This window comes from Trematosphaeria pertusa (genome assembly GCF_010094035.1).
Source record: "Trematosphaeria pertusa strain CBS 122368 unplaced genomic scaffold BU26scaffold_6, whole genome shotgun sequence".
In the NCBI taxonomy this organism is placed as follows: Eukaryota; Fungi; Ascomycota; class Dothideomycetes; order Pleosporales; family Trematosphaeriaceae; genus Trematosphaeria; species Trematosphaeria pertusa.
Genome location: NW_022987217.1, coordinates 1,572,963 through 1,598,928, shown reverse-complemented (window position 1 = coordinate 1,598,928; position 25,966 = coordinate 1,572,963). Strand labels below are relative to the sequence as shown.

Here is a 25,966-nt window from a genome sequence, read left to right as displayed (position 1 = left end):
ACGGGAGTAGCGAGAGCACGTTTGCGATTGTTGTGGCGGTCGCTTCGCGGTGTTGCCCTGAGTACAGCGGCGTAGCGCAGGTCCCGCCTGCCCCTTGCGACTACGCGGTCATCAATTCGCTCAGCCTTGTCATACTCGCGACTACGATAGTCCCATCTGCAATCACACTGCAAGGTCCAATTCCCCTACAAGCATCATGCTCCGGCCGTCTCTCGCGCCACTGCGGCGAGGGCGGTCCGCGCCTGCAACCATTTAGACCCCCAGTAGTCACCACCACCCCAGTGTCTCTGTGTGCGTTTGCGATACAGTGCTTCTACATTACCTCGTCTCTCGCTCTTCAGCTTCTCTCCGTTCACTTTCCGCTTCACTGCCCTCCCCAGCGACTATGACGCCCGCCGACACGAACCTCGAGGCCAAATCCGGCACCGATGTCGCCCACTCTGAACGCTCAGTGTCTTCACCGGCCCAAGACGAGCTCCCCGATGCCGACGCCCAGGCCGGTGTCCAAGACATCGAAGCCACGACGGTAGCATGGACGAAGACGGTGCTCACGATCGCCTATGTGATGCTCTGGATCATCTACTTTGTCGAGACGATGCTCAACGGCGTGACGGGCGCGCTGACGCCCTATGTTACGTCGGCGTTCGCGCTGCATTCTCTTACGCCGACCGTCAGTATCCTGAGCAGCGTCATCGGGGGCGTCACCAACCTCACGCTCGCCAAGATCCTCGACGTCTTCGGCCGCCCTCAGGGCTATCTGTTCTGCGTCTGCCTCGCTGTCGTCGGCCTGATCATGATGGCTGCGTGCAACGGCGTCGAGGCCTACGCCGCCGCCATGGTCTTCCACACGGTCGGCAACAACGGCATCCAGTACACAATATCCGTCTTCGTGGCCGACACCTCGTCACTGCGCAACCGAGGCCTGATGCAGGCCATCGTCAACTCGGCCAGTCTAATCACCTGTTGGCTGGCCGGACCTGTCTCCGAAGGCTTCCTGAACGGGCCTGGATGGCGCTGGTGCTTTGGCATGTTCACCATACTCGTTCCCGTCGTGACCCTTCCGCTATTCGGCCTTCTGATGAACAACTACATGAAGGCCAGACGACTGGGGCTTGTCCCGAAGCGCGACAGCAACCGCACTGCCCTGCAGTCTACGCTCTATTACTGCCGCCAATTTGATGCCATCGGTCTGCTTCTTGTCTCTGCCGGCGTGGCCCTGTTTCTTTTGCCCTTCAATCTCTACACCATGCAAGCGAGAGGCTGGAACTCGCCGCTTGTCATCAGCATGCTGGTGGTTGGCATTGTCCTGATGATCTCCTTCGTGGTATGGGAGAAGTTCTTCGCGCCCATCACCTTCATCCCATACTCCCTCCTCCTGGACCGAACAGTCTTCGGCGCGTGTCTCCTTTCCGCGGCGCTCTTCCTCAGTTTTACGTTGTGGAACAGCTATTTCGGCTCGTTCCTGCAGGTGTCCAAGGGCCTCAGCGTGGAACATGCGAGCTACGTCAGCCAGTCGTACACGGTGATTGGAGTCTTGTGTGCCGTGTCCGTGGGGTACCTCATCCACCGCACGGGGAAGTTCAAGCCTGCCGCTCTCTACGTTGGCATTCCGTTGAGCATCCTCGGTGTGGGCCTTATGATCCACTTCCGCCACGCCGACAGGAACATTGGCTACATCGTCATGTGCCACATTTTCATCGCCATTGCGTCTGGCATCGTTATCATCTGCGATGAGATTGCCATCCTGGCTGCTGCCTCGCATGAATACGTCGCTGTCTGCATTGCTGTTCTGGGCATATTCAGCAACATTGGCGGCGCTATTGGCTATACGGTTGCGGCCGCCATCTGGCAGGATGTCATCCCCAAGAAACTCATGGCATACCTGCCCGCTGAAGATCTTCCGAATCTTCTCCTGATCTACGCCGATCTCACGACTCAGTTGTCGTATCCGATGGGCTCCCCCACTCGTCTTGCTATCCAGCGTGCCTACGGAGACGCGATGTTGAGGCTGTTGGCTGCTGCTACTGCCGCCTGGGTTCTCGGCGCTGTTGGGGTCCTCATGTGGCGGAACATTAATGTCATTGGCATCAAGCAGACCAAGGGCCATGTGTGGTAAACGCTGGGTGGCCTTTAGACAGTCAAAGTTTGGGTCCGATCGCCCTCGGAGAGTCCAACGCAGCCTTTGGTGCATAATTACTATTGTAGTCGCAATTATAATCAGTCTCGCCAATGATTTGTCCCCCAAGACAGGCCACCACGTCTATTTACTTGTAACGGGCCAGGCCGTATTAGATCTCTTGGAGATCTTCCTTCGCTTTCTCCCTTTCTCCTTTATTTTCCCTGTTTCGACATCGCTTTCTCCTTTTATCCTTCACTCCCTTTCGCCTTCGCGTTATCCCCTTCTCCTTCACTTTCCCCCCTTCAGCGTTTCTTTCTCTCTTCTGTCTCACTTTCTCCCTCCTGCCTCGCTTCCCCCTCTTCCCTCTCAGAGACCAGCCTTCCCTCCCACCTAGACTTATCCCCGAGCAAGAGTATCTACATCCCCATAACAGCAAGCCCTTACCTTACCTGCAGCTCCACCGTAGCGCCACAGTAACCACTCAACACCCAACTCACGCCGTCCTAAGCGCAGTCATCAATCCGCTCGACCCCAGCATAAAAAAGATGCGAGCATTGCCGTCCTTGTCGCCCTACAAACCAGCACCCCCCACAACCCTTCAACACACCCACCGTACTATCACCCGCCCACCACCCACCAGAGAGCGCCAATAGAAAACACCGTAGCCGTTGGCGGAGAAAAGCCACCTATTTTCCCGTAGTTTGCCTACAGAGAAGGGGGAGACCTCTCCCCTCCTAACCTGTATATATATATATATATATAGAGCCTTCTGCCCCCGTACTTCTCAATACAAAGCTCCTTTTCTCGGCCACAGTAGCTTTTACTAGCAACACAGCAGCAAGCATCACGCCCCCGCTCAGCGTACCTCTCCCCCGCCAGATGCTATTAACTTCCTCACACTTTCCACATCCCACATACCCAACCCGTCTTATCCCTCCGGCTCGGCCTGTATTTGCCTGCCGTTCGGCCCGGCCCACGATCGCGTCGAGTCGACACGGGAAAAGAAAGAATAGATCTTTCTTTCTTACAACAGCCGCTTGCAATTTGTAGCCCCCACCCCCAAGTCCGCAAACGTGTAGTTAGTAGTTAATTAGTTGCAATAAAGTCCACGCATATCTGCGTCGTTAACACATCTCCGCCGCGCGATTCCAAGGACTCGTGTGTGTGAATTCGCGACACTCGGGACGTGTACTCGCGTAATTGCAACCTCACCGCTGCTGCTGCTATGTTCTCTCAGGGGAAAAAGAAAGAAAGCGCATGCAGGATGAGTGAACGTCAGGCAGGTCTCCGCCCCGCTTGATGCTACGGGGTTAGATAGACCAGAGTAAGGACTTAGTGCGATCACAGTATCAAAAAAATTGATATACTTCCAAAACGACGAGCATGCTGGCGGGAAGAAAGCAATTTGGTATCATTATTACGTGCTAAGCGGAGAAAGTTAGATCGGAAGACGACGTATATCCAGCATTACCCCTTCATCACTTTGGCATCCACTTCACCATCTGTACTATTACTTCTGAGTCGAACTCAGTACTTCCCCGGCTCGCCACTAACACCACTCGTAGGTGCCGCACTCCCTGGAGCCGCACTAGCCGGCGTCGTTCCCGGGGTGTTCGCCGTCCCCGTGGTATTCGCCGTCTGCGGACTGCCCACACTCTGCTTCTTCTCCAGGCCCTCCGTCTGCAGCGGCGCAGGCTGCCTGCTCTCCGCGGTCGCGGGGCTCTGCGTCTCGCCCGCGCTGCCAGGGCTAGTCTTCCCCGTCGCGGGGCTCGTCGGCGCGCTGCTCTCGGGCGCCTCACCCGTCACCTGGCCGGCGGCCTGGCGGATGATCTCCCACCACTGGCTGGCGGCCTGCGGGGTGTGCGCCTTGAACTGCAGTTCGTGGGCCATGCTGAACGAATTACCGAGCTTCCCCTTGCTGACGTCCTTGCCCTTGACGTTGAACTTGTTGCCGTTGCAACCGCCGACGATGCAGTCAGGGAGGTATAGCGACAACTCGGGCTGGGGGTCCTTGGCGAAGTCGTCGTCGGTTTTGAATTCGTGCAGGAACTTGGAGGGCGTGACGACGTAGTAGTTTGTGTCGTAGCTGCGCATGATCTTGCCCTTGCGCTCGAGGGAGCCGGCAATCAGGGGCTGCGTCGCGCGGTGGTTCTGGTTGGGGAAGTTGATGTTGGAGACGGAGCGGGCGGGCTGCGAGGGGTCGATGAGGACGGTGTTGTTACGCTGCACGAAGCCGTTCCATTCGAAATCGAGGGGGATGCGCTGCGCAGTGCCGACCATGTCGCCGTACATGGCTTTTGTCTGCTCGGCCTGCGTGTTGACCACCTGCATGAACTGGCCCATGCCGTGCTGGACCGTCTGGATGATGTGCGCTTCAAACTGCGCAAATGAGTTCTGCACGCTGACTAGATCCTGGCGGTTGTTGTTCTCCTCCTGGATCTGCTTGTTCAGGCGGTGCATGATGCCACGCTGGAGGATGTAGGGGTCCTCTGCCGCGCTCATCTTGCCGCCCGTGGAGTCAAAGGCTGCCGTATGTTGGCCTAGCAGCTCAATGTGCCTCTGAGTCGAATTTCGCGCCTTGTCGACCGCCTTGCTTCCCTTGCCGGCCCCTTTTGTGAGCTCCTTTGTCTTGCTTTTGATTTCGGTGTGGAGGCGCTCGAAGATGGGGAGGATGGAGCCCTTGAGCTGCTTCGCCGTGTCGTAGTGCTGGTTGGAGATGCCCTGGGGATCGTTAGCAGGCCCGTCGGACCATGGAGCGGAGACGATGCGTACCTGGGTATTCGACCGAATGTTCTCAAACATGCCCGCGATGCCGCCCAGCGACTGATCGAAATGTTGTCCTTGCTTCAGAGGGTCCCTTACAGTCTCGACGCCGTCAGCGCTCTGGTCCTCTGATCCTGGCCGCCACTCACCTTGAGCACCCTCTCGTACTCTTTCCCGTGCGCGTGCTGCGTCTTCTCCGTCGCAGTGACATAGTCCTCAAGATACCCCACGGCATGCTTCCAGGCCTGCAGCCGCTCTGCAAACAGCCTCGTCACCTCGCTGGTGTCTTCGCCCGGTATCGCATCCCCGTCCGCACTGTCATTCGTAAAAGCGCGGGTCGTCTTCGGCGAAGTGGGCGTCGTCATTTCGCCGGCTTGTATATGTCTGATATGGCGTCTGTCGTGCGATGGGTCTAGGAAGAAAGTTCGCAGGTGCGGGCTCGCGAAAGTTCAAGAAGGGGCGGGGTCGGTCGTCGGATGATGTCAACGCGCTGAAGCAAATCATGCAACACTCACGCAACTGAATCACAATGCCGCAGTATCCGGCAGGGCAGAATATCGCGGGCAGCCACGAAGTAATAAATTCCTCGCCAGCAAATAATAGCGCAGATCTAGACCCCTAACTGTGCACGCCTGAAGTCCAGGTTTGGGCCGCATTGGGCAAGAATCCAGCCCATCGATCGACGTCACTCGAGCAGAGATCGGCGCAAGGATCTCCGACGTCAGTGGCTGAAAGATCGGTGGCGCAGCAGCATCTTCGACTTTGTTTTTGATAGCGATCTGCACGATGGTGGTACATAAGATGGATGGTGTAGTGCAGGGATGGCCGTGGGAAATAGTCTACTGTTCTGGGAGGCGCTGCTCGATGTAGCATCGTGAGGCTGTGGGGGCATTGAGCTGAGAGCAAGGTGTGGAGAGTGACTGCTTCAGAGCGCCACAGCCTAAAGCCTAGAGGTTGCACCGCCATATGCGGCGCTAGCGGTGTCATTTGTGGAGCGCTGAGAGTACCCAGACTACTCCTATTCTTCCAACGCATCAGAACTCGCTCTCGTCGGGCGCCGGGCCCTTCCTCACAAGCCACGCCAGCTCCCCCGCCTGCTCCTCCGTAACCAGCTCCTCAAACCTCTCCCTCGTCAAGAAATCGTGGTCCGAATACTCGAAGCCCGGGATAACCGTCTGTGCACACACAGGTCAGCACGTCTCCCAAACCCCTAAAGAAAGAAAGAGAAAAATAGCGAGCACCAATACCCACCTCACTAATCAGCAGCCCCTCCCCCTCCGCGTCCCCACCCTCCAACAAAAAACTAGCCTTATACTTCCCCCCTTCAACAACCCACACCATGCGCTCTCCGCGCCCAACATCCTTCCCCACGACAAACGTCTCCACGCGCTTCCTCTCACCCGCTTCATCCGCATGAATAAGCACATACCGCCCCCTCCCCCGAATCAGCGTATGCACCGTGCGGCCCTTATTGCGATGAAAATGCCCGACGGGCGTCGTCGGGCTCAGGAAATAGAAGATGCTGGTGCTCGCATTGCGGACGCTGTCGTCGCCGGAGAAGGGCTTCGCGGCCGTTTGGCCCGGTGCGGGCGCGCTGGTGGGGGGGAAGAGGTTGGGCACTGTGAGGGGGTTGCGGTCGAGTTCGACGAAGTAGCCGCCTTCGATGTGCGGCTGGAGGCCGAGGGCTTGGATCAGGGTTTGCGTTTCGGGGGATTCTGCGGCTGGGCTGGAGGGGGTGGAGGTGGGCTTTAGAGGGGGGATGGAGGGGTCGATTGAGGACATGGCGGGGACTGGCTGGTGGAGGGTGGAGGGTTAGGGCACAAGGGGGAGGTAAGCTTGATGTCAAGCTTGGTCTCAAGCGCGGTCGAGGATCAGAGCGACCTTAAATCTCTTCCCGACGTCCCCACCTCACCGCGTAGTCAGAAGTAAGCACCGCCCACACCACTGGGACGCGCTGCGCAGACAAGCGCAGATAAGCTTCCCTGCAGCACATCACTCCGCTGACTGCTGATAAAGCAAGCAAACGTGAAACTCCGCTCCATCCTCCCGCGCAAAAGATGCCGAAGTGTGCACCTCATGAAACATCCCAAGGGACTGGTATATGCAGGTACGAGCCGCTAGCGTGCAAACTACATTAAATGCCGAGTCATCATCCCATCAACGTTCCTTTTCCGCGCGCCCTGCCCTTCTACATAGCTACAATACGCCCGACGAACCCCCAAGTCCCAGTTCCCGGATGCATACTCCTAGCTGACCTAACAAGATAGAGCGCGCGCCAAAGTGGGAAAAGTATAGAAACAGAGATTATATGATACAAAACAGTAAGTAATTGATGGGCGACATGTCCATTCGGCCCACAGAGTGAAAGCGTGACAAGGTAAATGTAGGTGGGTAGACTTGCGCTCGAGGCGTGATAATCGTCAGTCTCTTGATTCCCAACAATCCCAGTCGCCGGCGTGTCGCCATGATCCTGTAATCGCGAACAAGCGCTTTTCTTCATACGTGTTACCACATATCATCATCCCTGCTGCTTTGATCCGAATCCTCATATCCATAATACCCTTGCGAGCCCTTATTTGAATGCCCCATGTAGCTCTTACTGTTTGCAACACTATAACCGCCGTTTGTGTTCCCGTGGCTCGAATGATGCGAATCTCGGGGGTCGCGCTGATTAGCGCGCGAATCTGGGCGATACTGCTGTTGTCGCTGGTCATCGTCGAGCGTAGGCTCCGAGCCGGCGTTCTCTTGCTGGTAGCTGTTGCCCGACTGGCTTCCCTTTTCTGTCTGCTCTTGTTGCTGCCGCTAAAGTTAGCCCGGCGTTTAGTCTGCGCACACAAGGATGTATCTACCTGCTGGTACCGCTGGTACTGAGTAAACTCCTCTGGCTGGTCCTTCTTCTGTTGCGCCGCCTGGCGCTGTTGCTGCTTCGCTTGCGCAGAAGTGCCGATTTGAATCTGCGGATGCATTTGCTGGACCTTGGCGAGATAAGAGTACATAAAGTTGCTCAGCAGAACTTGAGAGTACAACTCCCGACGGGGGTTAGCAAGTTTGATGTGGGCCATGCGGTAAATGGCACGCTCCTCCAGGATCGAGAAGCGCGTCCAGTTGTAGTCAATGTCGGGCTTGAGTATCCGAGGCGGCGGTTCCGGTGAGAGTCCGCGCATAGAGCTCCCCTTCTCACGGCGTGACTCTTTCTCGCCCTTCTTCTTGCCCCCTCCGAATATGGACGAGAACAGGCCAGACTCCTTCTCCTTCTTTGCGTCACCACCTGCAGATTTCCTCGTGCTCTCTTTCTTGCGCTCTTCCTCCAGCTTGATACTTTCCCGGTCCAGGACCAGACTTTCCCGACCACGTCCGCTCTGAATAGACGTCTGCAGGACGTCGAGCCTTGTATCGTCATGACTCTTCTCCTGTGTCTTGCTCAGCTTGTTCTTCACCTTTTTAGCAAGTTCTTTTTCCCGCTCCTCCTTCTCTTTCTTGTCTCGCTCCTTCTCTTTGTCATCACCACCTAATAACCAGCCCCAGCTTGTTTTCCTCGTCTTGTCCTCGGAGCTCTCCTTCTTGTCCTTTGACTTCTTCTCCGGCTTCCTCTCCTCAGACAGGTTTGGAATAATGGACAGGGAATCTATCCTCGTATTATTGCCGGGAAGGGGGGATGGATGTGAAATGAGGTCGTCGAAGCTTTGCGCAGGCTTGATGGGAGAGGATTGGGCGGCCTGAGCGTGGCGATTCTGCCGGCCTGATGTCGGCGGGCGTTGTTGAGAATGAGGCTGTGGAGGCTGGCGGGGCCCCTGGGGTTGCGGGTGAGCACCAGGCGGAGGCAGACCTCTTGACGAGTTGCGCTCAGGTAACTGCATTTGCGGTTTCCGCTGCGATTCTGGCGGCGGGGTCTCGATAATCTGAGGCACCTGCTGAGGCGTATAGCCTGGGAGAGGCGCTGTCGTGCGCCCATTGGATGCGATCCGCGAATGAAACGGCTTTGCCGGTTGTGGGGTCCTTCGCTCCTCTGCGCCATAGCCGGAAGAATCTGGCGTGTGTAAATCTTCGGACGAGCCGGGTCTCTGCTGGCTGAGTGGCGGTGATCGTTTCCGCGTGGGACGAGAGAAGTTCTCGGGAGTTTCAGGTCGCGGATGGGCTGGCTCAGATTGCACCCTACTAAGGCCAAGATTAACAAAGTCAGGCTCTTTGGCCTGGGTGGGGGAGGCGGCGGGTGAGTCCTCAGTGTCGGTCCCAGCTCGGCCCGCTGCTACCGCCCGGCGCGAAAAGGGCACCCGCTCTCCCTTGCGAAGACTGCCTCGTCTGTAGTTGGTGCGTGTGGATCGCTTCAGAGTGCCTAGGCCGGCAATCTTCGCAGGGAGGATGGGCATGTCCTCGTTCATGGGTACTTCACCGTCTGTCTCCGAGTGTCTTCGTGCTGAGTCTATGCTCATGCGCCTTACCAGGGCCGCGGGGTCCTCGACGATATGCTCGAGCTCCTGCAAATGGGGTAGTCCGTTGACTTGCTGTGCACCGGATCGTTTCCGTTCTAGTCGTTCAGCGCCGTCCCGATAGCCGCTCCCGCTATCAATTTGCCTCGAGAGCATTGACTTCTTCCGCCGCAGACCCCCGCCTGAGCTTTGGCGATCAAGAGATCCATCGGGAGCTAAAGTGTCCGAGTCGCCCGAGCGTCGTCTGATCGAGTCAACCTTTTCCTCTATAAATGTCTTGAATTCCTTGGGTGCGAGTTCGGGGTGTAGGCGTGCAGGAACCCAGAAGAGTTTCGACGGGTCCTCGTCCTCGGAGAAGTGCTGCGGAGCAATGGTGGGCACGTTAAACGACTTGAAGGACGGCAGGTCGGGGTCCGAGTTGTTGACGTCCATGGACATGCGGCGTATCGCCTGCAGGTTGCTCAACTCCTGCGCCAAGCCGGCAGGGCTTGATTCGTAGTCCAGATCGTTGAGGGGGAATTGCTGCGTAGCAGTATCCGAGTTTGTCCGCGTCAAGGGGGGTGACAGCGGGCCGTTTGGGCTCCCGCGGCCAAACGACGACCTTCTGGCCGGTATGCTTGGGTTGCCATTGGGGCTCGTAGGGTTCGACGAATTGTCGCTCGACGACGTCTGGGAGCGGAGGGGGGATTTGGGGGGTGCGGTCGGAAAGGGGTCAAAGGGCGACGGCGGCGTCTCGAGGTTGTCGCCAAGCGGGGAGCTGATGAAGCTCAAGGGCCGCGAGCTGCGCTTCGCGGTGTAGTCGTCGTCGTGGCCGTACATGTCGCCAATGGCCTCGGTGACGTGGTGGTTGTCGTCGCTGATGGATATCTGCGGCGCATGGCCGCGCCGGCTCTGGTAGACGCGCTCGAGCTCGCGGGCACGTTCGGCGGCCTGTGGGGCACGAAGGGCAGTTAGCATCCGAATATCCAGATCGGGCGCCCGACGCGGCGCTCGACGGGAGGGTGCAGCAGAGGGGAAAGGGCGGGCTCCGGGGCCGCGAGAGCAGCGGCGCCTCTCTCACAGCGCAGCGGGGCTCCCGGCGGTGTCGTCTGGCTCAGGGCACAGCGCTCACCTGCATGATGGCTGCGCGAGGACTGCGTGGCGAGACGGCAGCAGGCGCTCTGTTCAGGATGCCACGCCGCGGGGAGAGCGGTCATCGAAAAGCTCTGGGCAGGCGGCGGGCTGCGGAGGGTCAAGCGGCGCGGTAGGGGTAATAATAGAGGCGATCATGACCTGGGACCCGTGGACGGCGAGCCTGGCGAAGAAGGTGAGGTCGTGACGGTGCAGGGACTGGGATGCCTTTCGCTTGGAGCGAGGAATCGTGCCCAGCCAGAATTCAGCGGAGCGTGTTTCCTGGGCCAATCCCAAATCGACGGCCCCCTCAGCCACAGGGCGCGAGTTGCGAGTTGCTTGTTTGACGGCGAGCGGTCGGGCGTGCCAGGAGAAGGGAGCCACCCCCTCCTTTTACAGAAATACGGCGCCGAGCGGAGGATGATGCTGGGGCTGCCTTATGCGCCCCCATCCCCCCATCACCCGCCCACATTTGGCTGCCACGCGCTGCACTCCCACTGCAAAAATAGCCGCTCATTCTATCACTCCCTCTGTGCATATAGCTTCACTGCGCGTTTCTGGACGTCGTCATGGCAGCTGCTCGTTGCAGGCTGACTCCCGCATGGGAGACCGGCACGTCAACCACGCATCATTCAACCTAAACGACATGCGCCATCAAAAGGTCGCCTACAGCCGCCACTTATAAGGAATAAGCGCCCCACCCAAAAGGAGAGCTAGCAGGCTGGATGCAGTAAAAGCGCCAGGGGCGGCGGTCCGCTGAGTGGACGGACGCCAGCACGAGCGCCTTGGCTCAGGAGTTCGGACGAGCACGAACACATACGGCCCGGTTGGCTGACAAAGTCACGATAGGTCCACGACACACAGCGAGCTCGGATTGGATACAGCGTCCTTTTACGTCCGCCGGAACAGCGGGCCATGTAATTGCTCATCGTACTGTACAAACATCCCGCCCCATAAGGGCTTCCTAGCCCTACCACGACAACCTGCGAACGTAGAGAACGACGTACAAAACCAGGCTACCCTCTCGCTGAGGCAAACAAAGAGCCAACAAGGCTGCTCTTCGCCTTTCCCTCCTCCAAAATGGCATCGATTTCATCGTCAATATTGTGCAGAGACCGCTCTGTATTCCACACCGGCCTCCACCCAAGCCTCCCCTCAGTATCGGCGACATGGACTATTCGGGGACGTTCTCGATGACACACCCGTAAAGCGCACTCCGGTCTAAAATATGCATACCGGATACTCTCTGCCAGATTTGTTAGCATCTTGGGGATTCCGAATCTCACCGTGTTGTCAGGAAATTTGTTCACCATCCTTCTCGAAATACTCGCCTCCACCACGACGAGAAACACTACCAGCGGCTTGTTCCATTCGCCACTACCTTTCCCATCTAGCCACACCCGTTAGCGTGAAGGACACCAAAGCGTCTGCTGCTACTCACACTTACAGACTGGAGACGGTATCGGAATAAAGCTGGTTACTTCTCCTGCGTTGGCATGCTCGATAACAGCCACTCAGTCTTTCGAATAAGAAACGAGTCCGCCAGCCGCTTCTCCGTTTTGAACACTGGGCCAGTATCTCTCATCTCTCTAGCGGGCCAGCTCGTGTTCTGGCCAAAGGCGCTCAGTCTGAACGTCTGTCTCGGGTGAGTAAGTGACCGCTTGCGAGGCAAAGAAGCTAACAGTACGTACGTGGAGGGAGGACGTATCTGCCCCGCTGACTTCCTTCTGCCTACCCAGAGCGCTGATCGAATAGAGCGCCGACGTCGCATCTATAGAACTCGTAGTGTAAACCACAATAGCAACTAGCCAGCCAGCCAGCCAGTTCCCTTTACCAGCTCTTTTGCACGCGTAGAAAGCTACGCACTCTTATGTCGCAACACGCATTCTCTTGTCGTCATCTAAGTCCAATCCCAGCACACGCCTAATTTCGACAACGCCTTAACTTGTTCTTCAAATCGAATCGCTGCATGAATATCCTCTTTCCAACCACATTGCAGGAGATAAAGTCCGCTACGCCCTAGGGAACCGTCGCCAGGGAAGGAGTTAGCTGGTAATAAGAATGTTTGAGTGCATGACGAGTAGTTCTGTAGTTAGCGCCAGGAAAGGAAAGGAGTTTGCGTTGTAACGGACGCTCAACAATAGCGTTCGACCAGCGTGCAGACTAGCCCCAGCCGTACCGGACATGCTTTTTCATACCCCTTCCCCTCGTCGCTACTGCGGTAGACGCCACTCCACTTTTCTATCCATGGATGCATACAACCACCCACGTCAACTTGCCTACCTCTACGCTCTCACCACGCCACATTCATATCTCCCCTGCCCCTTTCGCCCCAATCCAATTTTACTAGCTCAGGCCACCGCCGAAGCCGCGAGTCCACTTTGCAGCAGGCAGCCATGCTCCCGCGGTGCCGTTCCGCCGCCGTCTCACGAGCGCTCGGAGCAATCCCAGATCTCCCAGCCGGGCGTTATCGATAAGCGCGTGGTCGCTGACAAATGGCGGCAGATGAGCAATCGTATCCGACGATTGGGTGATGGCGAGCCGCTTGCTCGATGGGGAAAGAGGAGGGAGGGGAAGAGGAAAGGCGATGGGGAGGATGGGTTGGGGAGGGTGCGAGGGGTAGGTAAGCTGTGGTGTCGATTTGCGAACAGTGAATCGGAGGGTTGGGGTTAAAAGGGTTGAGGAAGGACAGTCTTTTCGTCTTATTATTATCACCAAAACTACTTTACTCTCTGCTCTTTGCATTTCTTCATACACGCACGGTCTATAGTTTTATCTTTCTCATCACCAGTCAGTCAGCCAGTCACCAAGCATGTCCACCACCAGCGCATCCCCCATCGTCCTGATCCTCGGCGCCGGGCCCAACATCGGCAAACACGTCTCCCGCGCCTTCATCGCCAAAGGCTACAAAGTAGCCCTGACCTCGCGGAGCAGCAAGCCAGAAGACAGCTCCAGCGCATCGGCAGACCAAATCCACATCGCAAGCGACCTCTCCGACCCCAGCGCCGTCAGCAGCGTGTTTGAAAAGGTCAAGGGGGCGCTGGGGCTGCCGAGTGTGGTTGTGTACAACGGTAAGTTGTGCTGTTATCCCTACGGTGGAGATGGGGAGGGAGGTTTGCTGACCGATACGCCGGGACATGAAGCCGCCGCCGCGACCATGAACGAGCCCATGGACCCACTGTCTCTTCGTGTGCAAGACTTCGCGCGCGACCTCAGCATCAACACGACTAGCGCCTTTGCCGCCGCGCAACAGGCCGCGCTCGCCTTCGCCCAGCTGCCCGCCTCCGCGTCGAAAACTTTCATCTACACCGGCAACGCCCTGAACACGATGACTCTCCCGCCGCTCATGAGCCTAGGAGTGGGCAAGTCGGCGATGGCGCATGTGATTCAATCCGCTGTCGCAGCGTACAAAGAGAAAGGGTTCAAGTAAGCTTTCCTGCTGCCTGAGAGTGGCGGTGATGGGGCTAACGAGTCGTTAGGTTTTATTACGCGGACGAGAGGAAAGAGGATGGTTCGCCGGTGTATTCTAATATTAGCGGAGAGGCGGCTGCGGAGTGGTACGTTGAGCTCGCTGAGGGGAAGGAGCAGGGCCCTTGGCAGCAGACATTCGTAAAGAGGATAGGGTACAAAGACTTCCAAGCCGAAAAGTAGAAGACCACGAGAGTGGATAGTGGGGTATACGGAGGAGAATAGTCACCTGTTTGTGTCAACGTAGAGGGTAGATTATTGATTACACACTATCAGCACCCAAGACGTGCATATTGCGTCTCTTCGTATGGGTTCCAGCTCGTTGAGTAGAGAAGTAACGGTGTCTAAGAAGCGGCTCCGTTGCGCCTCCAGATGAAGATTACAGATGCCGCTGCGCATGCTACCGCGCCCAGCGCCAGATAGAGATTCATGTTATCGTAAGGCTCTTCCTCCTGTTTGGGGAAGGCAGTTGACGGGTATGTTGCACATTCAGCCAGCTACACAAAGTCAGCGCTACTTGCGCAATACGATCCGGGGATAATGCTTACGTGGACAAAGAGCTCTGATATGCTGCTCCACGTCGCACTGACATGTAAAGGTGCCGCCATGTTCAAGGCACTCGTGTACTCGTCCGGCTGCTGTTCGCACCTTTGCATTGCCTTGTCCTGGTCTGCCTTGAGCGCGGTGTACACGGCGGGAAGGTTGCCGAGCTGAGGATACTTCTTCCGGAGTTCTACAATGTGGGTGAAGCTGTCCGGGTCGCTTGAATCATAAGTGTAGCAGAGCAGATCGCACGCGTCCAGTTTCGCTTGATTCTCGAGGATGGCCGGCTCCAGTTCTCCAAGCTCTTCGAGAATCAGGTAGCATTGCTTGCCGCCTTTAAGTTCGACGCTATTTACCGCCGAACGGGGTTTGATCGTGGGATGATACGTGTGCGAAAATGGTCGTTGCAGGAATGCCGACAATAGAGCGCTCTTTCCGCTGCCGCTCGAGCCGAGCACATAGCAAAGAAAGACGTTTCGTTCGACTCTCCCAGGCTTGTTCCGCCTCTTTCGTGCCTTGGTCACCTTTAACGCGTTGGTCGTTCCTCCTCGATCGGTGCTCTCAAATCCTAGATATGCAAGATACTCGAGGGCCGTCTTCGGCTCCTCGAACGTCGTCATGCTCCACTGTGCAAGCCATCCTTGTAGTGTGATGTGTCCGGCTTCGTTGCGCACCGTGCAGGATGGAAATGCCGAATCTACCCAAGACGTCGGAACGCCCGGCGTAGGCGCAAATAAGTTGGCAAGCTCCCTGTCATTCAACCCGCCGTCGTTGTCCTTGTCGAACTTTAGGAACAGATCCACAAAGAACCGATATCCCGCCGGACTCAGCTCGGCGGACGAGTACTGAGGTACGTCAAATTTAGGGTGTAGGAAGGTATCCTGCAGACTCAGGCTGTCCGTATAGTAGAACTTCCTGAGGATAATCCAGATGGTTTCGTGGCGGCCCTTCTCGGCGAAAATCTTATTCAGCAACAAAAAGCCTTTCTCGTCCATCCCATGCGGGCCCGTGGAGCCCGGCACAAATCGCTCGATGGAACGCTTGATGTTCGCCAGATCGTCCTCGCCTAGTGGCTTGTCGAAGCACTTGATCTGGAAGTCGTGAATCTCTTGGTCATTCCAATAGCCATCTTTATCCTTGTCGCACAAATGGAACACCCGCTGCAAGGCGGCCACCGCGGCGGGCTTCAGCGCATTCTCCTTGGAGTCGTAGAGCGGCGCAATGGGATGCGTGACGGCCTTTTGGCACAGAAAGAAGACCTCGTTGATGTTGTGGTGTTCCTTTGCGCTTGTCCGAATGCACGAGTCAATCTCCTTGAACTCGTTCATCACCGGCAGCATCTCCTCTGCAACGACCTGCGACGTGGTTCCATTTGACGTCAGGTCGGACTTGTTCGCGCAGAGCACGACCGGCACATTTACCCCCAAAGAGCGAAAGTATGGCATCCAAAACAGCGCGACCCGCTCATAGCTGTAGTGATCGGAGTATACCAGCAGGATGACGTTCGACTTGCGGAGCTCTTTGCGGAGAGCATGGCGCTCGTGCGGCAGGGCAGAGGTGTCGACGATGGTGGTGGTGACGTTGTCGAAACCGAGCGTGGGCGGCAGCGTCACCTGCGGGAGGACGGGCTGGATCTTGGCCGTGACGAAGGTGTCTTTGACGAGCGACGTGATGATGGAGCTCTTGCCGACTCCCTCATCTCCGCAAACGCATATCCGGACTCGGAGAGGATTAGTGTGCAAAGAGCATGGGAGCGGACAGACTTTGCATACCGGTGGCCATTGCGGCTCTGCATGTTTACTGCATGGCCGGCCAGGCGACGAGCATCGACTTGTTAGGCAACGAGAAACAAGGCGCTGGAGCTTTGGAGCCGTGGAGTGCACGAGGATGGATGCGCTGTCCGCCTAGTCGTTCGATGGCTGCCAAGAGACGACCCTGCACGTGGGGGACAGGGATCCGGGTCGCAGCTGCCCCCGCGATGAATTGAGCTAGTGATGCCATACCTCAGCGTTGGAGACGCCTTGCCCTGCGTGCCACCCCGAGAGCTCTGCCGCGCGTCTCTCCACCACGGGCGCAACTCGCTGAAGCCGTTAGACACGCTGCAACGGTTGAATACAGGGCATCCTGTGAGGCGCCGCGCCCCCAAAGCTAGCCTCCGCACTCCTCCAGGCCCATCGGTTGCGGATTCCGGGGTCCGGCACGTCTCCAACACGGACGGCCTGTGGCTCTAAGCGCACACGTCTCTAATTGCCATATATCGCCCTGCACCCCTCATCCTTCGTCTGCACCGCTGCCCTGGTCCAAATGCTCTGAAGTGCTGTCATCCGGCCCTGCGCTCTGGCCCAGAACGACGCGGACGACTGCTGATTGATTGCGCCTCGTCTGCGACCATATTGCAGCGCATCAGCAATGTTGTGAGTTCTCCCACACGCCTCGTCGACGTCCAATCACGCCCGGATCATGCGACTGCATGCGCGCAAAGCTTAGCTAACCTGCGCTCGTTCTGCCCTCCACAGTGTGCTCCCTCCGCCGCCGAGATACCCTGCGGCTGGCTACCCAGGCGCGCCCGGTACCCAGCTTATCGAGACCAACAACACCCTCACGCACCCCACTGGGCCCGAGAACCAATTGGTCGTGGGAGAAGGTACTCTCCCCGCCGCCGCGCCCATGCTCATTTGCAGTCTACTCACGCTGGGACCATGATAGGAACCTACGTGCTCAGAGACGACCTCCACCTAGCCACGCCGCCGCCGCATCCCTCAGAAGCGCCCGTCCACAACCCGAACCCGCTCGCGACGACGATATCGCCGCCCAGTGCCGGCACCAAGCTCTCCCTCGTCGTGCTCGCGCCCCGCCTGCAGTCGAATTCGCGCTTATACAGACTCGATACCTCCACCAGCACACGCTCCCAAGTCCCGCCCAGCATCCAAGAATCGCCGCATGAGAGCACTAGCCAGGCCAGCGACTCGGGCTCGCACAGCGCAAATGGCATCGCGCCCACGCCGCTCGAGGGTCTTCACGCGCCGGCCTTTGGCTCGCAGAATCCGTCGCTAGCTGTGCTAAATGGAAAAGACACCAAGGATCCGCTCAAGAAGCGCAAACCCAAGAGCAATATTGTCAAGAGCAATTCCTCCTTTGTTTCGCGAGTCATCCCCCACGAGGCTCTATCGAAGCGGCTGCAGGAGCACAACCCCAACGGTCTATATGCCTTTGCGAACGTCAACCGCGCGCTGCAATGGCTAGACCTGACCTCGCCCACCAAGGTTGCTTCCCCCTGATATCTCCAAGAATCGCACGCTGATTGTTCTACAGGAGGAGCATCTGACAAAGATATTATTCACCAAGGCACACGCGCTATGCCACGATGTAAACCACATCAGCAAAGCTCCGAATCATATTGATTTTGTCATGGGATTCTCAACCGGCGATGTCATCTGGTATGAGCCCATGTCGCAAAAGTATGTCCGGATCAACAAGAATGTACGTACACCACACCCTCAAAGGCGACTCTAACTAAGTCAAATATAGGGAGTAATCAACGGGTCCGCGGTTTCAGATATCCGGTGGCTGCCTAACAGCGAAAACCTCTTCCTCGCGGTGCACATGGACGGCAGCTTGGTTGTTTACGACAAGGAAAAGGAGGATGCGCTGTTTGTTGCGGAAAACCAAGCCGAGTCGGGGGACCTGGCGGCGCACGAAAAGGAGAAGAAGGCGGCTCTCACGGTGAAGAAGTCGGTCAACTCCAAGAACCAAAAAACGAACCCGGTCGCGTACTGGAAGGTGTCAAACTCCAAGATTAATGCGTTTGCGTTTTCTCCCGATTGCCGGCACATTGCCGTGGTTTCTGAGGACGGGTCCTTCCGCATCATTGACTTTCTTAAGGAACAGTGAGTCGCCCGATGCGTTCTAGGCATGGTGCTTACGCGCATAGACTACTACATCAGTACATGAGCTACTACGGGGGGATGCTCTGCGTCTGCTGGTCGCCGGACGGCAGGTACATTGTCACCGGAGGCCAGGACGATCTCGTCTCCATCTGGTCGCTGGAGGACAGCATGCTCGTGGCGCGCTGCCAGGGGCACAACTCGTGGGTCACGGCGGTGCAGTTCGATCCGTGGCGGTGCGACGAGCGCAACTACAGGATAGGAAGCGTCGGGGAAGATTGTCGGTTGCTGCTGTGGGACTTTAGCGTGGGGATGCTCCACAGACCTAGAGCGGTCGGTGTTGGCCCAGTCTCACTGTTAAAGGAGGTGCTGACGTCGGATGCAGGCATCGGTGAGACAGCGGAACAGCGTTACCTCAGCCACGCTCAAGATGCAGCGCAGCCGAACTGAGGGCTCCACTACGCGGCTGCGGTCCAATTCCAATCTCACGTCCGGCAGCGTGCTGGACGAGGAAGAGGTGGTGCATCCGGTGGAACCTCGGGCGCGAACGGCAATGCTGCCCCCTGTCATGGTGAGTCAACCTTGGAAGAGCGCGGTGTCCAGTTAGGTGCTGACGGATATTCGCGCAGGCGAAAACAGTGGACGAGCACCCGCTCTGCTGGCTCGGATTCGAGGAAGATTGTATCATTACATCGTGCAACAGCGGTGAGTGCAGAAATTTCTTTGCTGGGGCGGCTTCTGTGCTGGATCGATAAGCTTATCGTGGCGGCGGCGAAGCTTGGGCGCAGGAACAGCCGCTTGGAGTCGCACAGGACCCGCTCGCTGGGCCCTGCTGAGGAGCGATAAAGCTGATAACGGTGATTTGCGCAGGCCACATCCGAACGTGGGACCGCCCCAAGGAGGGCGCCGGGAGCGACGATGCGCCGTCGACGACGTCTGCGAGCGCGAGCGCGGGTGCAAGCAATGCGTAGGAGGCAGCACAAGGACGAAGGGGGGATTGTGTCTTGGGGTTTGGTTGTTTACCGGCGGTGGCCGGGAGAAACAGGGTTGACGCAGCGGGCAGCCATCCCCTGGTGTTTGGCATGGCATTTTGTTTGGCCCGGATTGTCCCGACCGTGCCATGTGCGCCGCTTCCGTCATTCAGCCCTGCGCTCGCATCGCCCTTGACTCGCATGCGTGCATCTTGTACAACAACTGCTTCTGCGTCCGGGGCGCGCATCCGCCTTTAGCCGTCCATGTCTCGTCTCGCGGCCGGATGTAGGAGGCACATGGCCCGTAGAGAGACAAAACGCTTCCATTATCGCGCTCTTGCATGTGCTGGAATTCCGCTCGTCGCGACAAATGACTCCGTCGGCGCGAAGTCGGAGAGGATGCCTGTCCGCGATGTGATGGCACGGCGATCAGTGCGCCGGGACAAGTGAAATTCCATCAGACGCCTCCTCGGGCCGAGCAGTCGATATCGATACCAAGCAAATTCTCAGACCGCGCCGTCGCAATTAAGCCCCGCTGCACGGCGCAGAGCCATGCATCTGGCACCGCGTCGGTGTTAGTTTCGCAGACCCAAGCGGAGCCGTTTGCGAGCAGGCCGTGGTGTGAGACGCACCAGGGCAACCACGCCTCGGTCTAATGCTGTTGCGCGCTGCCTCTCGCGCTGCCTCTCGCGCTGCATGTGCGACTGATGATCACGCCGTTCGCGGAACCGGCCGTCGGTAGCCTTTCTTTGTCGTGCCTCTCACGAAAATTCGAGACCGTGACACGCCCTCATTCAGCAATTAGTGTCACCCGCTGCATACGCCAAACTGCGCGCCTAGGCGTTATCCCACGCTCCACCCTATATTCTTCCCACGTCCAGCTGAGCGCAGCGTCGAATGATCCCACGCCTCACGCCCGCTCCCTCAGCCACTCTCACCACACTCCCCGTACAGCCCTCAAGCTTGACCGGCGCCCCCAGCCAGACGTGAGCCCCGAACGCCAGCCCTCGTCTCCCCGCCGCTCGTTCCCCGATACTTAGGGCCCCGCCTCCCCCGACCCGCGCCTGGCCATGATCTTGTTCCCTTGTTGATTCTTGTCTCTCTTTGCACCATGCCGCGCTCAGGCGTTGGAGTCTTTGGCAGGACCGCCGCGCCGGTCCTAGAGATCAAGTATGAATTCCCCAACTCTGAATCCTAGAGTAGTGCTAACAGCCCAGGCCGGATTCCCCGTTCGTGGTCTTCTATGGAGAGCCGTCGGAGGCGCAGAACGCAGAGCTCACCGGCAAGCTCGTCCTCACCAACCCAGAGTCCATGTCGGTGCGGAGCATACGCATGGCATTGACGGGCGTGCGCAAAGTCTCGTACGGTACCACCTCTGGCCAGAGCCGCAGCTGAACGCATGCTGATTGCTTTTTCCGCAGGTGGCACACGACCAACACGGTGACGCCGCAGCCCATCATGCAGAAGCAGCACTTCCTACTCGAGAACCTCAACCTCTTCCCCGTCGACGGAAACAAGAACAAGCCGCACAAGATCAATGCCGGCGTGCACGAGTGGGAGTTCAAGTTCAAGATGCCGAGCCATCTGGACGAGAGCGTTGAGGGCCTCCCCACCAACTGGATCGTGTACAACTTGAAAGCGACCGTGGACAAGGGATACATGAGCAAGCCATTGACGGCTTCGTCGCACATTCGAGTGATACGGACCCTGGGGCGGGATATGATGGAAACCGTCCCCATGGAGCAGGTATGACACCAGCATACAGGCGAACCCGCATATCCGGGGCGTACGCTGACGGCATGCAGATCAACGAGGACATCTGGGCCTCGAAACTGGCGTACAAAATCACCGTGCCACAGAAAAACTACATTGTCGGGACATCAATAACGGCCGACTTCGTCCTAATACCCTTACGAAAAGGGGTGGAGATAGCGAACATCAAGATAGAGCTCATAGAATCGCGTCAGCTCTTCTGCGACTATGCCGGACGGCGGATAAGCCACCAGACCGATGTTCAAGTCGCCGTCAAGGACGAAAACATGCCCGAAAACTCCGAACACGTAGTTCCCAACGGAGTAGAAGAGGCCGATCAGCTGTTCGATGAGTGTCACCGCTTCTCCATGACGCTAGATCTGCCCAAGTCCTTGAAAAAGTGCAGGCAGTCTGTGGACACGGACAGCATCCGGATATCGCATAAACTCCGCTTGTACGTCAATCTGCATAACCCGGAGGGGCATACGAGCCAACTCCTGGTCAAGAACCATGTCCACCTGTTCATATCCCCCAATCTCCCGCCCCGCGAGGATCAGAGTGTTGAAGTCGATCACAACCTGCTATCCCAACAAGCAATACGCGACGAGGTTCATCAGAATGCACCGCCAACGTACGGCCTCCATCAGCTGGACGAGCTGTACAACGACATTGACCCCAGCGGATTCATGACTCCCGGCGGGCATGCGAGCCTAGGCAATAGCGGGGCAAATACCCCCTTCTACACTCACAGCCGTTCTGGTTCCGTCGAGGATCTTGCATCAATGGATGCCGTTGCAGGCGGTCCGTCCTCAACGGTCCTCCACAACCGCCTCCAAAACCTCAACGTGAACCAGAACAACCGCATTACTCGGCTTGCGCCCACTCGTCATCATTCATCAGGGGGTAGTACTCCACATTCTGTCCTAGACGAGCCCAGCCACCCGCCGCCGTCGAATTACTACAACCCCGACGGAGTGTTTGACATGGAAGCTCTTGCCCGTACGCCCTCCTATAACACAGCTGTGCGCACTCCAACACGGACTCCCATATCAGAAGACCTGCCGACGTACGAAATCGCCACCTCCAGACCGTCGAGCCCTAGCAGAACTCCTCATAGTGGGGGAACGACGCCAAGTCCAGCGCGCAGTCTGGACACGCTTAGAGAGGAAACGCAACGAAACACCGAAATCAATAGTCAGAGACAAAGTCCAAGAACGAGCAACGACGGAAGGTAACTACCCATCCATCCCGAGCTTCAGCATCACCCACCCCCCGGATACCCCATAGATTTCCTTCTCCACCCCCATAGCCTCACGTATCCGTTATTTTCATGTCCATATACTTAATTACCTCCCCTTAGCCCCACGCACAGTCTCACCCCGACATCCTCCCACTCCACATCCTCATCCGCATCGTCCTCCAACTCCTCACCGCCCTCCTCGACCTGGAGCCGCAGCTCCTCACCCACGCGGTCCTCACATCATCATCCTCATCATCACTGCCACGGACTGGGCGTGCCGCGTCCGCACCTCAAAGACCGCGCTTCCTCGTCGAATAGCATTCGCGAGACGCTAAACCAAATGGCAGGCTTTCGGCGGGCTCTTCGGCACGTCGGCTGAGCCGCATTTGGCGGAGATCGCATCCCTGAGTTTGGGCTTCTCGGCGTCTACGACACCCTTTTATTTTACGCCGAATTCTTCTTTTTTTTTTTTTGGTTTTTTTTTTACGACGGCGATTGCCAGCATTACGGCCGCCCCTGTTCGGCTCGGTTTAGATCACGATTGTTGCATTTTTTGAGAAAAGGGGGGATGGACGGTGCTTGCATGACGCATTTGGGCGGTCGATTGGACATGCATCACGCGGGGGTTACGCATAGCATATGTGCACTGGTGGCCGTTCTTCTCATTCCTTTTGTACAGTGCATACCCCCCATTTTTTAGTCGAAGCACACTTTGGAGATTGTACAGGGCCCTCCTTGGATTGGAGGTTTGGGATACCCCACGGGAGCAAAACGCTTGTTGGGCTGTTGCGGAAGGGACATACCCGCTCCATCGTTCTGTCTCAGCGACAGAAAATGAATTGAATAGGAGAATTGCATATTTCACATGCGTTATCGTGCGAGGGCCACACCGAGGAGCTGGAAAGAATGGGACATGTGAACTTGCAGACTTTGGAGGCGATGACGTGAACGCGCGAACTCAAACTGCGGTATGCGGCTATTGCTATGGCTATGCTAGCAGCCAGCTAGCGAATTACCCAGTGCCCCGCTATCGCGAACTCGAAACACGCACACGCACACACAAATCCAATACAATAGCCTAGATAGACAAAATAGACCGTGATGCATGACGAGGCCAGCGCAAAAATCACACGCACCGTCATGTGGTTGCTCGCGTTCCCCTGCTCCTCGTATAGTCTAACCCACTGAAAGAACATCCGTTCTCTATCTGCGACATGCCTGCGCTGGACACAGCCACCGCCCCAAAAGCCAAAAGAAAAAAAAAAAAGAAAAAAAAAAGGGCGTCTATCCAATGCTGGACACGCTGCACGTAACACAACCTCCGCAAAATCGGAAATCCTAAGGTCGCTAGTCGCTGGTCGTACAGCACCCCACGCCCAGTCGTGTTCGTGTTTAGTATAAGCGAGCTGGAGCTAAGCGAATTACTGTAGAGCGAGAGCTCCTGACTCAGCCCTACGAGACTTACATACATATACATACATACGTACATACATGCGCCACCCAGGATAACGTGGTCTGACAACGCCCCGGTCAGATGCTCCGCTGGGATCCGCTTGGATTGACTACTGTAGATGGCTGGAACCGGTGGGTCGGGTCGGTGCTCGGGGGGATCGGCCGGCGGGTCGGGGGGTTGGGTTGGTCCGATCTGTGTATCTGTGAGAGGGAAAGAGAGGGGAGAGAGAAGGGGGAGGGCATGTGACTGGACGGATTGGGATGTATAGGATGCTTAGTACGTGTTAGGATGCCGAGTTTGGAAGAGAGGGCCGGGACCGAGGGACATGATATGGGAGGGGAGGTTGGATATTGCATGTGCGTATGTCAGCTATTGCTCGAAGAGGAAGCCAGCCGCTCGTTTGACACCACCATGCGTCGCGCGTATACACTGCAACAAACAGCATTGTATAGCCTTCCCCGGGAATGCATTAATTACACCGACCTCCCCCTATTGCGCACAACTTCATCCGCATAGTGCGAGCGATACACGCCCCCCAAGTCCTCACCAACATCGTCGTCGATCAGCCTCTCCATCCCCAGATACTGATTCAGCGCCAGAACCGCCAGCAGCACAGCGAGAACCGCGATCGCGAGCGAGGCGAGCGTGAAGGCGCCGCCCCAGTCGCGCGTCGGCGCTGCATATGACGCGCCCGTCCCGAGAGCGAGGGCGATCGGGAGGAGGAACAGACGCAGGATGACCCTGGAGGGGGGTTAGTGTTCGGCATGCGACTGAATAGATGAATGTAGGTTGCAGGCCACGTACAGCGTATCCAGCGCTTCCACGATCTCCACCATGATGTACGGTTCCGCATACGCGGTCCTCGCATTGCCAGCTACGTCGTGGAAGCGCAGCGACCAGTCCCGCGCTCTGTTCGACCGGCTGTGGAGAAGATACATGAAGCGGCTGACCGTCCGCGGGCCTCTGTACGCCAGGGCGTGCGTATACGTGACTTTGATCTTGCGCTTGCCTTCGTGCTGCACCTGGGCGGAGACTTAGGTTGGCGGGACTTCTTCAGCTTGACGAATTTTTCTTGGACTTACGTATTCCACGGCGATGTAGTAGAGGAACTTGACTTTGGTCAGGTAGGAGAATATGAGAGAGTGGGAGAGGCGATGGCTGGTGAGGACGAACCGGGCGAGCTCGCCGTCGGTCCAGTCGCGGTTGTAGGGGCGCTCCCAGCGCGTGTCGGAGATGACTTTTCCTTTGAACACCCGGAATGGTAATATGCTAGGTACTTCTCAGGCATAACGCTCAATGAGGTGGGGGGAGGTGCAGCCGTCTTCTGCACTGAGTGCGGGATCCACGTACATCAGTTTCCTCGACGACGGCGGCTTCTGGCCCTCACTCAACGGGTCCAACTCAATATCGCGCATCGGAACGATAATGCTCTCCAGCAACTTTGTCTTAGGATCGCGTCTCTGAGGGGGTCCGATGAGTGCGATTCTATCAAGGATTGCTTGACCTCGCATACTGCGATGGGTGTCGACGACATACGCCCAGCGGACCGCGGTATTTTGCTCTTCATTCAACCGGACTTCATGTCGTCTGCGTTCGAAGGCCGTATCCCGTCGTTCTCCTCGTGTCCGATCTCTTGAGGGTCGCGGTCGCGATGTGTCGAAGACGTGTATTCTTTCTGCCGGGGCCGATTGGTAGGATTCATAGCGCTGTTCCCAGTCATTGTCGTAATCTCGGTCGCGGTGGATATATGCCATCGTTGTAGGATCATTCAGTGGAGATGTTTGAACCGCATGATAGGGATAAATTGCTCCTCATTATGTATTATGACTTGGAGGTCGAAGGCTTCGTTGAGGTAGTTGGGAGTAAATGCGGCTGAAAGCTGCCACTGCAGAAACTCTCAGCCTTGCCTCAAAGCTGAGGAAGGTGGCTTGACGCACGCGGGTAGATCATCATACCAAACGGTCTTCTGGGTGGCTAAGCATTTTGATGCATCGTCCGCGAACCTTGCAACGTTAGCGTTTAGGAGGCTTTTAACTTCTCGATGCTTTTCATGCTTACTCCAGAATAGCATTCTGGTCTCTAGCAAACGAGGACCACGGAAGAGGATCAGCCATAGACCGTTTAGAGGTTATTAGAAAATGACAAATGGAGTCTTTCGACAGAATACCGTTGCTGAGACTTTCGCACAGTCAATAAAAGAGCACGAGCTGGGAGGACAAGCACGATCATTGAAAGT

The 25,966-nt window shown here is 57.1% G+C and overlaps 11 protein-coding genes across 11 annotated transcripts; 4 read left to right on the top strand and 7 right to left on the bottom strand.

The window, feature by feature from the left end:
• Positions 1–153: 153 nt before the first annotated feature.
• On the top strand, positions 154–2,470 carry BU26DRAFT_296585 (MFS general substrate transporter). The gene has a single exon (XM_033821716.1). It carries the CDS (start codon positions 386–388, stop codon positions 2,114–2,116), a length of 1,731 nt encoding a protein of 576 aa, XP_033685155.1. The 5' UTR covers positions 154–385; the 3' UTR covers positions 2,117–2,470.
• Positions 2,471–3,646: 1,176 nt separating this feature from the next.
• BU26DRAFT_425656 (uncharacterized protein) lies at positions 3,647–5,247 on the bottom strand (the record flags this gene model as incomplete). Its single annotated transcript, XM_033823638.1, has 3 exons — positions 3,647–4,840; positions 4,892–4,984; positions 5,032–5,247. The coding sequence occupies 3 exons, from the start codon at positions 5,245–5,247 to the stop codon at positions 3,647–3,649; spliced, it is 1,503 nt and encodes a 500-aa protein (XP_033685154.1).
• A 669-nt stretch (positions 5,248–5,916) lies between these two features.
• BU26DRAFT_424862 (uncharacterized protein) lies at positions 5,917–6,664 on the bottom strand (the record flags this gene model as incomplete). The annotated part of the gene is made up of 2 exons (XM_033823593.1): positions 5,917–6,057; positions 6,134–6,664. The coding sequence occupies 2 exons, from the start codon at positions 6,662–6,664 to the stop codon at positions 5,917–5,919; spliced, it is 672 nt and encodes a 223-aa protein (XP_033685153.1).
• A 262-nt stretch (positions 6,665–6,926) lies between these two features.
• On the bottom strand, positions 6,927–10,810 carry BU26DRAFT_518592 (uncharacterized protein). The gene is made up of 3 exons (XM_033828851.1): positions 10,421–10,810; positions 7,732–10,239; positions 6,927–7,678 (listed from the first exon to the last, which is right to left on the bottom strand). Exons 1-3 carry the CDS (start codon positions 10,424–10,426, stop codon positions 7,388–7,390), a joined length of 2,805 nt encoding a protein of 934 aa, XP_033685152.1. The 5' UTR covers positions 10,427–10,810; the 3' UTR covers positions 6,927–7,387.
• A 474-nt stretch (positions 10,811–11,284) lies between these two features.
• On the bottom strand, positions 11,285–11,824 carry BU26DRAFT_296445 (uncharacterized protein). Its single transcript, XM_033821715.1, has one exon. It carries the CDS (start codon positions 11,730–11,732, stop codon positions 11,436–11,438), a length of 297 nt encoding a protein of 98 aa, XP_033685151.1. The 5' UTR covers positions 11,733–11,824; the 3' UTR covers positions 11,285–11,435.
• Positions 11,825–13,039: 1,215 nt separating this feature from the next.
• BU26DRAFT_482998 (putative short-chain dehydrogenase) lies at positions 13,040–14,070 on the top strand (the record flags this gene model as incomplete). The annotated part of the gene is made up of 3 exons (XM_033825788.1): positions 13,040–13,490; positions 13,563–13,845; positions 13,899–14,070. Exons 1-3 carry the CDS (start codon positions 13,232–13,234, stop codon positions 14,068–14,070), a joined length of 714 nt encoding a protein of 237 aa, XP_033685150.1. The 5' UTR covers positions 13,040–13,231.
• A 161-nt stretch (positions 14,071–14,231) lies between these two features.
• Positions 14,232–16,212, bottom strand: BU26DRAFT_564024 (mitochondrial Rho GTPase; the record flags this gene model as incomplete). The annotated part of the gene is made up of 3 exons (XM_033833237.1): positions 14,232–14,384; positions 14,436–16,150; positions 16,203–16,212. 3 exons carry the CDS (start codon positions 16,210–16,212, stop codon positions 14,232–14,234), a joined length of 1,878 nt encoding a protein of 625 aa, XP_033685149.1.
• Positions 16,213–16,457: 245 nt separating this feature from the next.
• Positions 16,458–19,619, top strand: BU26DRAFT_518588 (catabolite repression protein creC). The gene is made up of 9 exons (XM_033828850.1): positions 16,458–16,844; positions 16,947–17,074; positions 17,137–17,693; positions 17,743–17,910; positions 17,959–18,317; positions 18,362–18,647; positions 18,700–18,885; positions 18,944–19,019; positions 19,185–19,619. Exons 1-9 carry the CDS (start codon positions 16,840–16,842, stop codon positions 19,283–19,285), a joined length of 1,866 nt encoding a protein of 621 aa, XP_033685148.1. The 5' UTR covers positions 16,458–16,839; the 3' UTR covers positions 19,286–19,619.
• A 777-nt stretch (positions 19,620–20,396) lies between these two features.
• On the top strand, positions 20,397–22,272 carry BU26DRAFT_425256 (uncharacterized protein; the record flags this gene model as incomplete). The annotated part of the gene is made up of 4 exons (XM_033823613.1): positions 20,397–20,455; positions 20,503–20,646; positions 20,707–21,031; positions 21,091–22,272. The coding sequence occupies 4 exons, from the start codon at positions 20,397–20,399 to the stop codon at positions 22,270–22,272; spliced, it is 1,710 nt and encodes a 569-aa protein (XP_033685147.1).
• A 1,872-nt stretch (positions 22,273–24,144) lies between these two features.
• BU26DRAFT_518585 (uncharacterized protein) lies at positions 24,145–24,869 on the bottom strand. Its single transcript, XM_033828849.1, has 2 exons — positions 24,535–24,869; positions 24,145–24,471 (listed from the first exon to the last, which is right to left on the bottom strand). Exons 1-2 carry the CDS (start codon positions 24,564–24,566, stop codon positions 24,204–24,206), a joined length of 300 nt encoding a protein of 99 aa, XP_033685146.1. The 5' UTR covers positions 24,567–24,869; the 3' UTR covers positions 24,145–24,203.
• Positions 24,656–25,918, bottom strand: BU26DRAFT_518584 (uncharacterized protein). Its single transcript, XM_033828848.1, has 4 exons — positions 25,789–25,918; positions 25,668–25,733; positions 24,813–25,615; positions 24,656–24,752 (listed from the first exon to the last, which is right to left on the bottom strand). Exon 3 carries the CDS (start codon positions 25,482–25,484, stop codon positions 25,011–25,013), a length of 474 nt encoding a protein of 157 aa, XP_033685145.1. The 5' UTR covers positions 25,485–25,615; positions 25,668–25,733; positions 25,789–25,918; the 3' UTR covers positions 24,656–24,752; positions 24,813–25,010.
• Positions 25,919–25,966: the final 48 nt, after the last annotated feature.

Coding starts and splice junctions, on each gene's coding strand:
- BU26DRAFT_296585 (XM_033821716.1), top strand. CDS start 386: ATGACGCCCGCCGACACGAACCTCGAGGCCAAATCCGGCACCGATGTC.
- BU26DRAFT_518592 (XM_033828851.1), bottom strand. Junction 7,679..7,731: donor AGTACCAGCGGTACCAGCAG/GTAGATACATCC, acceptor CTTTAGCGGCAG/CAACAAGAGCAGACAGAAAA.
- BU26DRAFT_296445 (XM_033821715.1), bottom strand. CDS start 11,732: ATGGTGAACAAATTTCCTGACAACACGGTGAGATTCGGAATCCCCAAG.
- BU26DRAFT_518585 (XM_033828849.1), bottom strand. CDS start 24,566: ATGGTGGAGATCGTGGAAGCGCTGGATACGCT. Junction 24,472..24,534: donor GTGGAAGCGCTGGATACGCT/GTACGTGGCCTG, acceptor ACCCCCCTCCAG/GGTCATCCTGCGTCTGTTCC.
- BU26DRAFT_518584 (XM_033828848.1), bottom strand. CDS start 25,484: ATGGCATATATCCACCGCGACCGAGATTACGACAATGACTGGGAACAG.
- BU26DRAFT_518588 (XM_033828850.1), top strand. Junction 18,318..18,361: donor ATTGACTTTCTTAAGGAACA/GTGAGTCGCCCG, acceptor TTACGCGCATAG/ACTACTACATCAGTACATGA. Junction 18,648..18,699: donor TGCTCCACAGACCTAGAGCG/GTCGGTGTTGGC, acceptor CGTCGGATGCAG/GCATCGGTGAGACAGCGGAA.